Genomic DNA, 14,456 nt, shown 5'->3' with positions numbered 1-14,456 from the left:
TAAATTGACTTAGATGAGTAGAATAATAATGCGCTCAAAATAAATAAAATAATTGAGTGAATAAAATGAATAAATGAAAAAAGCCAAAATAATATATGAATAACATAAAGGTTTAAAATGAAAATATTAGAAGGGGACTATTAATTAAATAAGTAGCAAAAAAGAATAAATCAGTATGAGAATTTATATTAGCTAAGTGAAAATTTATTATCAATAATTTTAATAGATCTAATATAATAAACAAGTGAGTAAAATTAGTATAACGCAAAAGTGATTAAAACAAATAAAGTTGAAGAAATATGTAAATTTATTGATGAATAGAATAAGTCAACTAAAATAACGAAAAACCTAAAGCTAGAAACAAATCTTACGATGCAGAGACTTTACCTATTCAGAAAAAGATATCAGCGGTCTAGACCACCCTCGAAGACCGCCAAAAATTACGATCCCCGTCGAAAACGCAGGGCAAAAGATCACTCTAAATCAGTATTTACGATCTGGCGCTCGGTAAGTCTGCCTTTTGTTATTCAGAGCAACATTCCGCGCCGGTCTGAATTCTTTATATTTTTTTCTCTGGACATTACGGATCCAAGCAGAACACATATTTGATTTTCAAAGTTGATTTTATTGGCACGCAAACAGAATTCCGCACTCTCCAGCCGGTTGGCCAGAGTCACCTCAACAACGAATAAGGTTCGCCGATTGCAGCAGATCAGCAATTAGCATACTAATCCAATAAAACTTAATATTATAATATCTGCCAGAGATCCTAGAGCCATTACCTCTCACGCAGAAAGCGAGAAGATCGACGAAACAACGCGCGATCTTTTTTGGCGATCCTCTTTTCCCCTCAAAAAAAAAAACAAGATGCTGCAATTTTTTTTTGGCGCGAAAATTTTTGCGTGGCATATTGTTTCGCATCAGAGATCCGTTCTCGGCTTAACAGTCAAACATTCAGCAAGGTAATCAATCAGAGTCGAAGTAAAACTTTTTTCCACGATGGTACTAAACTCAACAGTGCGCGTTGATCAGCTGTCAACACCTGCAGCTCATCTGCTTCTCCGTTCTCGGCACTCCTACCCTGCACGGGAGCCTCAGTAGTAGGCATAACCGTACCCATCAGTGGCAGATATGGGTTGTTGTTACCGGTTTGAACAGCGCGTGCCGCCGCTTGCTGTTGCTCATAGGAGCGTCGGTCGAACAATGGTTTCTGCACCAGATTCCCATAGTCGAAATTTCTATCAATATCCAGCCGGACCTTGTTTGATTGGCTGCCAGTGCCAGTTCGACCTTGGTACTGCTGGAACTTTATCGCACTGGTGGCGCCCACGTTAACTTCGTACACTCCGGGTTCCATCAGCTTAATCCGTTTGTCTGGGTCTCCCTGGCCGAATACGCGGAACGATACTGAGTCTGTCTTTATGATGACCTTCGCTGCATCGGACGGTACCATCAGAACTATTTCGTAACAGTACGAGTATGGTTCGGTGGTTGAGGTAGACGATGCTGGAATCGGAGCTGTAGTGGTTGTAGATGTCGGTGATGCCGGTTGAGAGATGGGCTTGGGTAGTAAACCACTCGCTATTGGATGTAATTCTTCTTCGATTTCATCGTAGATGTCTCCACCGGGTCCAATCGTGGTTCTTGAACGGACCGTCGGGTTAGGTGTTGCAGCCTGTAGAATAGGTGTGGTGAATGGTCGGAAGTTAGTCGTAGGACGTGGAGTGACAACCGTTTTATCTGTACCGCTCAGAAGAGCATAAGGAAGAGTTATCCCGTTCTGTAGGTCACCGATCGTAGTTTTTGGCGTTGCTGGTAATTTAGGAACCACTAAACGATGTAAATCTTCCTGAATTTCAACGCTGGCTTGATCAGGATCGATATCATCTATCGAGAGACCAAATCCTGGCAGGGGACCGATTCGAGATTGTGATACAGTTGAACTTGGCACTTCGCGGTGTTTTTCGGTGATCGTATTTGTCTGTCCAAGTTCAGCGAACTTACGATGAACTTGTGCTGGATTTTGACCAACACCAGGCAGTACATATCGTAGCAAAGACCGGTTCGGATCTCGTATTTTTACTTCAGCCGAAGGCACATTGAGCTCGCTTTGATCTCTTAGAACGATTTCATCAGAGGATGGTTGTTTAAACGAAGAACCGAAGTTGGTTACAGAATTGATCTTAGAGTCTGCGTGTGGTCTAGGGGCCGATCTCGTTCGTGTGCTGAAGGAATATTCTAATGAAGGCTGTTCGATTAACAATGAATTAACGTTGTTGTCGGGACTGCTTAGACCTGTTGCATCAGAAGATATGGTGGAATTCAGTGAATGTTCGTGTCGCAGGAAAAGATTATGATCTATTGCACTATCAACCGTGGAATTATTTATAAATTTACCTACTTCGAGGTTACCAGCAAAAGTTCTACTAGAAGCAAGCTTCGGTTGTGCTCGTGCTGCATTTGGATCATTGTGTCTACTCCTGTTTCGTGAAATAGTCCGAAATGGTCCAGCTTTCTTGGTTGTAGACGAAGTGGTATTGACGTATTTGACACTACCTCGAAATACTTTGGATAGTTTTGAGATGTTCTCATTGATCGTAACTCTAGAAGTATTTCGCCTCCTACTGGATTGTAGGACGAACGGAGATATGTTTTTCGGAATATTGACATTGAGATTTGTTACTGCATCATTTGATGCTGGTACGCTTGGGTTTTCAGCATTATCTGTATTGAGTATTGAAAATGACTGTTCCATGTTTTCATTGTTCATTTCCAATGATCTTTCAGGAGTAACTGTCGAGTGTTCAAACTTTACCACAGGTTCTGTCAATGTATTTACGTCTAAACTATAGTCAGTATTAATTATGGGTTCATTCGTGCTTGGCACTGTGTAATTTGCTGATCCCTGGACAGTATTATGCAAGAAAATAGCTGACAAGTTGATGAAATCATCGGTTGTCGTATTTTGATCGAGATGCGATTTGTTATCCAGGGTACGTTCCAGATGCTCTTCTTGAGTGAATTTACTGGTTTCTTCTACCTCTGGAGTATATTCGAACCCGGGCGTAGATGCCCTTTCATCATTGTTTTCCAACAAACAGTTATCCGTAGAATAATCAACAGATGTAGCGGCATCAGAAGTAAGTTCGGTTTCCCTGATAGTATTCACACCATGATCAAAATTGAAGTCAACACCATCTCGTATATCATCCAATGTACTCTCAAGTGGTTGAACAGCATCATTGAAGGAAGCTTCCGTAGTCATGAGATTAGTTGATACACTTCCAAAATCATTCGTGACATCGTCGTTATCACTACTTCCCAATAAACGCATATCTTCTTTAGTTAACTCTACTCTATCCGAGTAAATCGCAGTATTTCCGTCCTCGACGAGATCTGCAGCTGGTTGTACATCATTTTTTATTCTATCCAGGATATCTATATCGTTTTCGATCGAGTGATCTCGAGTTACTAAATCACCATCATTCGAGCGGACAACCGATTCAGTATTCCTAATTCCAACAGATTCAGTGGTCGTACTCATTACTGCTTCTGGATCCATGTACAAAATCGATGTTCTTTCCAACAATTTCGAATCGATCTCCTTTGATTCTCCAGAAACTATTATGTCCGAACGTGCAGTGGCCACAGCATCGTTTTCGGTAAAATCTGTACTGATTATGTCTTCTTTTTCAATGGCGTCATTGTTATCACTGAATTGTTCCGCCCCGTCGTTAGTCTTAAAATGATCCGTTTTCGCTGTAGTTATACGATCAATCTCATCCTGTTGTTCTACATTGTAATGAACGGCATTCACACGAGACTGTTCAGTATTTTCAACCGATTCTCCTGAAAGTGCACCCACCGTCGAAATATGATCAGACAAAGATTCCTGCAGCGGTGTCTTGGATCGAGCTTCGGTTTCAGCAACAACATTCACACTCTCCGACTGATCTCCAATCGCCACTTTGCTCAACTCAGTAGACATGACATTTTTCAAGTTTGCCGAATTCTGAAAATCTTTATGCAAGGTAGCTACTTCAAACTCGTAGTCGATCGGTTTATTCCGAACATTCGACCGAACAACAAAAGATGGCGGATGACGTACGCTGTTTTCGTTAACAGTTACCCTAGATGCGTGAAAACTGCGGGATTGTAAATCGTTGGGATCGTAATCGATTGTAGACGACTGCTTCATCTGATCAGCTGATTGTTGGAGCATTTTGATGTCCCCATCTGCTGAGCATTCCTGTGGGAAAAGGCTCTGCAGCTCGATTGGGTTGTTTGCAGTGCTGAAACGAATGTCAGAAAATTAGTATCCAACAATATTTAATTCATTGCATTGAGCTTGAATAAAATTATATTTTTTAAAGGTTAGGAATCGGAGAGGAATTAAGAGAAAATATAAGTAGCCGAAAATATCGCAAAGTAAAATTATAATGGTACAGGAATAATGTTAGAAAATACCGCATATTGCAAGGTAAACCTAATTTGTTGACTATATGGAAAGTTTCCGATTCTCAGCTTCAATTTCACTAGACTTTTTTGATTTTCAACATCAATAGCAGTAAACTTTTAAAATTAGGTCACGATTGGCCTTTTTAATTAGAACTAAGATAATCAATTCCAATATCCTATATTTCACCTTGATAGAGAAAAAATTAGGTAAAACTATTTTTCTCCACTGAGGAGATATTTGCTTTGAATTTGCGTGTTAAGAGCACAAAACCTGTAACTAAATTAGTTTTGGAATTTGAGTTTCGAAGTCGTCTCATCAGAATCCGACACTAACTTAGTTCCAAAAACGAAAACACTATATGTGTTTCTAAACAAATTTCTAGTATTGCGAGATGTATCGCAAGAAAAAGAGTTCTAATTAAGCTGATGAGAATTAATGAAACTTGGTTTGGCTGCCACTAAGTTAGTGTCGGATTCTGTTGAGACGAAGTCGAAACGCAAATTCCAAAACTAATTTGGTTATACGTTTTGTGCTCTTAACGCACAAATGTGATTTGAAACAATAGTTTTTATCTAAATTTTTCTCCGCTGGGGAGAAATATAGCATAGTGCACATTGCATTGGCTTGCTTACTATATTTGATACGCCTTCTTCCGAGGAAGCTGCGTCCAAAATTTGAACGCGAAACATTCTGGGAGCTACGCTAATTTGGAAGAACCGGACCAGATTCGATTAATGCGATATCAGAGCAACAGTGAACCACAAAATAAATTTCGCCCATTATGGGAGAACACAATCACGATTGACTTTTCACAGACCCGTTTTAGACCTACAGGGAGCGAGGTGGAACAGTTGATCAAGGTGAAAATGGAACTTGTTCTTACAGAAATTTCACGCATACAGCTTGATGTAGCTGAGACAAGTAGTACTAATAACTTTTTTCCATTTTATATATCGACTATATGTAGTCACATTTTCTTCTTTACATTCTAACGACATTCAATTAGCTAAAGATTACTGGGTAGGGAAAGCTATGAAAATTTAGAGCAATACTGCTCAAGTGAGAGCAATGATGTGAAGTATACAGATCGGAAAACTAGAAGTGGCAGGGTCATTAAAGCAGGCTTAATACCCTACGGGCTTAACTTTTGTCTTCTGTTGATGGGGGTCGTGCTTAGGCAGCATAACTACGAATCGCTCAAGTCCGCCAACATTCCTCCTGGTAAAGACAGACTTGTCCCTCTTTACTGTGAGAACCGACAAAAAAAGCCACGTAAGATCACCACAGAAAACCTGTCTCACTTGAGTACTATGGCTCTAAATTTTCATAACTTTCCCTACCCAATAATTTCTAGCTAATTTAATGTCGTTAAAATGTAAAAAAGTTCTAATAACGTTAAATTTCTTAGCCGAGGCAGCAAGCTTCGTAGCAAAGGACAACGAAAACGTCAAAACCAAGATCCTCGTGTATACGAACCTCGATCTAACAGAAATTCGCCTACACGATTTGGCACTTCAAACTAGTAGAGTAGAATGGGGTCAAATAGCTATGGGGGTACAATAGCTATAGGGCATTATCTTTGCTATGTTATTGCAGAGGCCGATCGTGTTGCGTGAATCAGATACACGGTAGAGAACATCGTTGACGACTGTCGTTTCCGCTGTTACCGTGGATCAGGGGCGGCGAAACACTTTACGCCCGAGTGGGTAGAAAACATAGGGTGAGGGGTCCATTAGTAAGGATTTTTTTCTCTTTTCGCTTACATTACATTCACATTAAATCACGTTCGTTTATGCAAATGGAATTGTGGTACATCGATGTTTTCAAATGTGTGTAGTGCGAAATACATGCGTTGCACATCTAAATTTTTTGAAATGGTGCAAAATTTCGAGTGGGTAATTACCCACTCGATTATTTTCGAATGGGTAGTACTACCCATACTACCCACGCTTTCCGCCGGCCCTGCCGTGGATCAGCTGTATTAGTTACGGCGTCGTTTATTTTTTCGCGTGTTGTTCAGCGAAAACGCATTGTCTTTCGTCCTCAGTACAGAGCATTTAATCAATGTAAAACAATGTCAAGTGAGTTTTTTCTGACGTAAAAATTAATGCTAAAAACACGAGTAGGGGAGCCCGGGGTTAGTTGGCGGTTAGGGTAAGTTGGCGGAATCCCTTTTTCTCTGTTTCTATTAGACATATAGCGCTGCCTCTTCTTGTGTATCTCAAGTTATGTGAAACCCGATATCCAATGTGTTGCAGTTGCAAAACGATTTTTTTGGTGGAAGTTGTGGGTGATATTGTGTTTTCGAGCATACCAAGTAAATTTTCTAAATTTTAAATACTTTGCGTTATTTAGTATGATTTTCAATCTATTTCCCGAATGGTTCTATTTTTCCATAGCGCGTGAAAAGAGCTTTCAGTATCCGTATAGATATCACATCTATCCAAGAACAAAAGTTATTTTTAAAGAGTTTTTAATAAAATATTCGGTTGGGGTAAGTTGGCGGTGCTGCACGCGGGGCAAGTTGGCGGTACAATTTACAATGCAAAAAAGTCATCAAAAAAATTTATTTCTGGAATTCACTCCAAAGTAAGAAAATCTTTTTCTTGTGTATCTCGCCAATGTAGGAGATATTTATTCCGGCCAATGGCACGAAGAATTTCGAAAATTTGCTTTTGAATAGGAAATATGCGTCAAAGTCAAAATGCCGGGGTATTGAAACTGAAATATAATTGCCAATGTCGGTTAATATACAGTTTCCCCGAAAAGACATTCAGCACGTTCCAAAAGGACCCTGGATATAATTGAATCTCCATTTGATTGCTTAGTTTTTATTGTTGTCTCTAAAAATGGAGACAATGCATGAAACACTTCAAGAAAAATAAGAGATGTTGCCAACAGTCTGCTCTTTCATGCCGCGTATTCTATTTTGCAAGATCTACACTAAAGTGATAAAAATTGAAAACTGAAAACACCGCCAACTAGCCCCGATCTCCCCTATTGTGTTTTTTTGATAGTTTTGTTTTTGAGAAAAATACCGATGTCGACACGAAACATACGCTTGGGGCACGATAGGTCAGCCTTTCGGGAACACTATTGGTCATTACCTTTTATAATGTAAATTTGAATTAATTTGAAAGGAAGATTGTGCGTAATTTCGAGCGAAAAACGGCAAAAGAAAGTTAAGAGGACATAAAGGACGCCATTGCATCTGTACAAGATGGCGCCAGTAATCGATCAGCCTCTATTCAATTCAAGGTTCCGTTCAAAACATTACGTGCTCGTGTGAAAGAACAGTGTTCGTCATCAATGAAAGCGCGTCAGATATTTCGCGTGAGTCAACAATATAATAATGTAAGGTGTTGTTGAAGTAGATAATCGAAAATACATGATCGAAAAGCTCCGAAGCACAAACGTGATCGTCGCACAGCTAAGCAACCACGTGAGCCGAAATTCACAACTTCAATTCCACACCCTGGCGACGACGAGGACACCAAAGAAGTCATTTGAAAGAACAAAGCTAGACGCAACTGCTGAAAAACATGTCATTTCAACATTTCCTACCGCGGTTTCATGATTGTTCACATCATTGGTTACTTCCTCATTTTTCTACCTGAATACCGCGGTTTCATGATTGTTCACATCATTGGTTACTTCCTCATTTTTCTACCTGAATGATGTCAATGGATTGCATTAATATAATTTTTTTAATAATTTGCAGTATTCACACTCTTCAAATAAAACTTGAACCGCTAATTTTCTAGCGTGTACATTGTTTTATTTAACTTCGAGTATAGTATGGAGAAGTGAAATCCGTCTTAAACGACATTTGGAGAAACTTTTTCCCTGGCATTCTTAACGGTGTTCGGGTGATGCTAATACAGCTGAACCAACCTATACTAATTGGCTTTCGAGGACAGATCATTCTAAGATGTTAACTACATACAAAGAACCTCATGCACATACCGTGGGCAAATGCTCCCGTACCGATTCAGTAACCGGACGGCACACTATGGTAAGCCATGCGCCAAAACAATTAAAGAACAAACTCAACTACTACAACCAGCACCACCAAACAGCCTCCGGCATCTGCTGATACACCACAGACAGTCGACCAAAAAGTAAATGTTAGATAAACATTATTCCGCGGTATCCTCAAGCCAATAGTTAATATACCTTGGGAACAAATCAAAAAGAAAGAAGACGGCTATACCAGATTCACTCGAAAGCACGAAACGCACCAAACATGCAACAGCGAAAACCAATGCTATAGCGACAACGACATGAACACAAACACAAGCGAGAGAGAAGGCAGACGGAATGATCAGCAAGCGACAGAAGCTAAACCTGGGTATTGCTCAGCACCCAGAAAGAAAACACAAGAAGCGGAAAGCAGTGCGCCCGGGAAAATCGACAGAAATAATATTCGATTATTCGATTATTAAAAATTGTATCTTTGAAATGTATACATCATATTTTCAAAAAGTCGAAGGACCCTGGAAGTTAACGCCTTAATAAGTAAATATCGAATAACATTCGGGTATGAATAAAAACATGCTATGTCCGCTTTGTAACGTATTTAAACTTTTGTACGAGAACCTTAAGTATTGGTCGAAAACGTTAGTTTATTAGATCATTTTAGCACGAATATCGTCAAAGTTCAAAATTTGAATTATATTATAGCATAAAAATGGATATACCATTTTCTATTTATAATTTCTGGAAATATACCCGGTACATATCAATGTTTCTAACTACACACCAAAAAATGTGAATTTTATCGTTGCCATAATTGTAAATATGACACGATTTAACAAACCGTAATTCACGAAATAACGAAACATAACCGTGTTCCGTTTACATGAAACATATGCTTTACATGCGCAATGACATAAAATTACACTTACAGCCATTCAGAACAAACGTTATATGTGTAGTAAAATTACGTGGTTTACGTCTTGTAGAATTAAAATCAAACGTAAAACTAAGTCATTTTTATGCTCGTCAGGCTTACCAATATGACTGCCTTTTTACTACTGTCGCTGTGCAACAGAATCGGATGTCTCTATGTGTGGTCGACGTTCTCTTACAACAGCACGTTCGCTCGCCAAGCCGAACTGTAATGGCAACAGTGCAATCTTGTGAGAAAAAGTGCTGTTTGGGGACCATTCATAAATTACGTAACATAACTCTCCGAGCTCTCGATCGAAGCAGTTCGTTTTCTGGTGCTGTGCATAAAGTGAACAAAAATATATATTGTCAGTGAAGGTCAACTATTGTTTGAGGCAGTCTTTGTTCGCCGGTGCCCAGGCTGGTGAAGTGAATACGAGAATTGCCGGACACGCCGCTATATAAGCTAAGTATTATTTTTCTTTCTTTCGTTTCCCTTTCCCCGATCGGTCTACTTTTCCCTTTCCCCTGAATACAAGTTTCATCTCTCGTTTACACCACGTGCTATCCTCGTGCCTAAATGGCCGAGGGCGAAGGAACATTGGATGGGAATGATATTCCCATGGATTTACCGGATAAACCCGATATTACTCCCTCCCCTGATTCCCCCAGTCCTCCCCGTATTAAAACATACCCAGCCAATTCAAATGGACCCTGGGTGGTGTATTTCCGGCCCAACACGAAATCGCCCAATATTCTAGAAATATCACGGGAGCTGACTGCTAACTACCCGGCCGTAGCTCAGATAACACGTGTTCGAGCTAATAAGATACGCGTTATAGTAAATGACCTCGATCAGGCGAACCAGATTGCTCGCAGCGAGCGTTTTACGAAGCAATTCAAAGTGTATGTGCCTTGTAGGGCAGTGGAGATCGATGGAATAGTCGCCGAACCGGGTCTAAAGTGCGAAGACCTGTTGAAGTACGGGGTTGGCTGCTTTAAGGACCCTTCACTTCAAAAGGTGAAGATTCTGGAATGCAAGCAATTGTATTCCGCAAAAACAGAAAATGATAAGACAACTTATTCTCCGTCAGACTCGATTCGGGTGACTTTCTCCGGGTCTGCTCTTCCCAACTATGTCCTCCTGGATAGGGTTCGCTTACCCGTTCGCCTGTTTGTACCGCGGGTAATGAACTGCAGCAATTGCAAGCAACTGGGCCACACAGCCACTTATTGTGGCAATAAAAAACGGTGCGGCAAATGCGAGGGAGAGCATGAGGATGACGCTTGCGGTGGAGAAACTGAGAAGTGTATTTACTGCGGGGGCCCTCCGCATGCTCTTAAGTCATGCCCGGTGTACAAGCAGCGCGGGGATAAAATTAAGCGCTCCCTTAAGGATCGCTCGAGGCACTCTTATGCAGAAATGCTAAAGAATGCTTCGCCATCTGTCCCTTCCGAAAATTCCTTTGCTCTTTTGGCTGGCGTTGAGCAAGAATCTGACGACCCACAAGAGGGAACATCATTGGTTAACCCAGGGGAATCCAGGAAGAGGAGAAATCTAGCCTCCCCTACATTGCCTCGTAAGGGTGCCAAGGTGTCGTCCACTCAGAGTGCGCCATCTACAACCAATAAATCCAACGGAAGTGATGCACAAAAGCCGAAGCAATTTGCTCCAGGACTTGGAAATATTAATTCTAACAAGGAGTACCCACCACTTCCAGGGACACCAAAAACCCCAAGTGTCCCCGTTTTTCAAACAGATACTCAGTCCAGTAACGGACTAATGAAATTTTCTGACATAGTGGACTTAATTTTCACAGCTTTCAATGTTACTGATCCTCTTAAAAGTCTTCTGATACGTTTTCTCCCTATAGTGCAAACATTTTTGAAGCAGTTGACTACTAAATGGCCCCTCCTTGCAGCGATCGTATCCTTCGATGGCTAAGTCATCGAACGAGGTCACCGATTCGATCACTGTTCTACAGTGGAATTGCAGAAGTATCCTCCCGAAAATCGATTCCTTCAAATTCTTACTAAACAGTTTAAAATGTGATGCTTTCGCATTATGTGAAACCTGGTTAACTTCTGATATAAATCTCAACTTCCACGACTTTAATATAATCCGTCTGGATCGAGAAAACCCTTATGGAGGAGTACTTTTGGGGATCAAAAAGTGCTATTCTTTCAACCGAATTAACCTCCCTTCGACACCAGGCATTGAAATTGTCGCTTGTCAAGTTTTAATCAAAGGTAAAGACCTTTGCATTGCTTCCATCTACATTCCTCCTAGAGCCTCGGTAGGGCACCGAACGCTTTGTAATATCACGGAATCCTTACCGGCACCGCGGCTAGTTCTGGGAGACTTTAACTCGCACGGTACGGTATGGGGTTGTCTTCATGATGATAATAGATCAACATTAATCCAAGATCTTTGCGACAATTTCAACATGACCATCTTAAACACGGGAGAAATGACGCGGATTCCTACACCACCAGCACGCGCAAGCGCGTTGGATTTATCGCTTTGCTCGACATCGCTACAGTTAGATTGCATGTGGAAGGTGATCCCTGATCCCCACGGTAGCGATCATTTGCCTATCGTGATTTCAATTGCTAACGGTTCAAGACCATCGAAAACAATTAATGCCTCGTATGACCTCACACGGAACATTGATTGGAAGAGTTACGCGACCGCGATATCCGTTAAAATCGAATCCACTCAAGAACTTCCTCCGGAGGAAGAGTACAGGTTTTTGGCTGGCTTGATTCTCGACAGTGCGAATCAAGCTCAGACTAAACCAGTACCCAGCGCGAATACCCATGGACGGTCTCCCACCCTGTGGTGGGATAAAGAGTGCTCAGAGCTGTACGCGGAGAAGTCCACTGCATATAAGGCCTTCCGGGAAGACGGGTTACCCGCTAGCTATCAACAGTACGCGTCGTTAGAAAAGCGAATGAAGAGTCTAATGAAAGCCAAAAAACGCAGTTATTGGCGCCGGTTCGTCGACGGGTTAACGAGAGAAACAGCGATGAGCACTCTTTGGGGTACGGCTCGACGTATGCGTAACCGTAATAGTACCAACGAGAGCGTGGAATATTCAAACCGTTGGATATTCGCTTTCGCCAAGAAGATCTGTCCGGACTCTGTCCCGGTACAGAAAACGTGCCGCGCCGCGTCTCCTCCCGATACCGCGAACGAAACACCGTTTTCGATGGTGGAGTTTTCACTTGCTCTCTTATCATGCAACAATAACGCCCCAGGGTTAGACAGAATCAAATTCAACTTGCTCAAGAATCTGCCTGACACTGCAAAAAGGCGCTTGCTGAACTTATTTAACAAGTTTCTTGAGGGTAACATTGTCCCTCATGACTGGAGGCAAGTGAAGGTCATCGCCATTCAAAAACCAGGAAAACCAGCCTCCGACCACAACTCGTATCGGCCGATTGCAATGCTGTCCTGTATTCGGAAGTTGTTCGAAAAAATGATCTTGTTTCGCCTCGACAATTGGGTTGAAGCAAATGGCTTACTGTCAGATACACAATTTGGCTTCCGCAAAGGCAAAGGGACGAACGATTGCCTTGCGTTGCTTTCTACAGAAATCCAAATGGCCTATGCTAACAAAGAGCAGATGGCATCAGTCTTCTTGGATATTAAGGGGGCTTTTGACTCAGTTTCTATCAACATTCTGTCAGAGAAGCTGCACCAGCATGGTCTTTCACCAATTTTAAATAACTTTTTGCTAAACCTGTTGTGTGAAAAGCACATGCACTTTTCGCATGGCAATTTGACAACATCGCGATTTAGCTACATGGGTCTTCCCCAGGGCTCATGTCTAAGTCCCCTGCTCTACAATTTTTACGTGAATGACATTGACGATTGTCTTGCCAATTCATGCACGCTAAGGCAACTTGCAGACGACGGGGTGGTCTCTGTTACAGGGCCCAAAGCTGCCGACTTGCAAGGACCATTACAAAATACCTTGGACAATTTGTCTGCTTGGGCTCTTCAGCTGGGTATTGAGTTCTCCACGGAGAAAACTGAGTTGGTTGTTTTTTCTAGGAAGCGTGAGCCGGCGCAACTCCAGCTTCTATTAATGGGTGTAACGATCAACCAGGTTTTCACATTTAAATATCTCGGGGTCTGGTTCGACTCTAAAGGTACCTGGGGATGTCACATTAGGTATCTGAAACAGAAATGCCAACAAAGGATCAATTTTCTCCGAACAATAACTGGAACATGGTGGGGTGCTCACCCAGGAGACCTGATCAGGTTGTACATAACAACGATATTGTCGGTGATGGAGTACGGGTGTTTCTGTTTCCGCTCCGCTGCGAACATACACTTCATCAAACTGGAGAGAATCCAGTATCGTTGCTTGCGCATTGCCTTGGGTTGCATGCATTCGACCCATACGATGAGTCTCGAAGTGCTGGCGGGCGTTCTTCCGCTAAAAAATCGATTTTGGGAACTCTCATATCGATTGCTCATCCGATGCGATATTCTGAACCCGTTGGTGATTGATAACTTCGAGAGGCTCGTCGAGCTTAATTCTCAAACCCGATTTATGTCCTTGTACTTCGACTACATGGCACAGAGCATTAATCCTTCTACGTATACTCCCAACCGTGTTCGTTTCCTAGATACTTCTGATTCTACTGTATTCTTCGACACATCCATGAAGGAAGAGATTCGTGGAATCCCGGACCATATACGCCCTCAAGTGATCCCCAATATATTTTATAATAAATTCCGAGAAGTCGACTGTGACAAAATGTTCTACACTGACGGATCAAATCTCGATGGGTCCACTGGCTTCGGTATCTTCAACAATACTATCACCGCTTCATTCAAGCTCAATGATCCCGCTTCAGTTTACGTCGCAGAGTTAGCTGCAATTCAGTACACCCTTGGGATCATCGACACTCTGCCCACAGATCACTACTTCATCATTTCGGACAGCCTCAGCTCTATCGAGGCTCTTCGTGCGGTGAAGCCTAAAAAGCAATTCCCGTATTTTCTGGGGAAGATACAGGAGTCCTTGTGTACGTTATCTGAAAAATCTTATCAGATTACCTTTGTTTGGGTCCCCTCTCATTGTTCTATCCC

The 14,456-nt window shown here is 41.7% G+C and overlaps 1 protein-coding gene across 1 annotated transcript in view; it reads right to left on the bottom strand.

Moving 5' to 3' along the window:
• Window positions 1-639: 639 nt before the first annotated feature.
• LOC131689545 (uncharacterized) overlaps window positions 640-14,456 on the bottom strand; it is a 45,200-nt gene continuing 31,383 nt past the window's right edge. The window contains exon 4 of the mRNA XM_058974733.1: window positions 640-4,292. Within this exon, the coding sequence (XP_058830716.1) occupies window positions 971-4,292 (3,322 nt within the window). The 3' untranslated portion in view covers window positions 640-970. The remainder of the gene's footprint in view (window positions 4,293-14,456) is intronic.

Source organism: Topomyia yanbarensis, chromosome 3 (genome assembly GCF_030247195.1).
Source record: "Topomyia yanbarensis strain Yona2022 chromosome 3, ASM3024719v1, whole genome shotgun sequence".
In the NCBI taxonomy this organism is placed as follows: Eukaryota; Metazoa; Arthropoda; class Insecta; order Diptera; family Culicidae; genus Topomyia; species Topomyia yanbarensis.
This window is presented reverse-complemented; position numbering and strand designations above follow the sequence as displayed.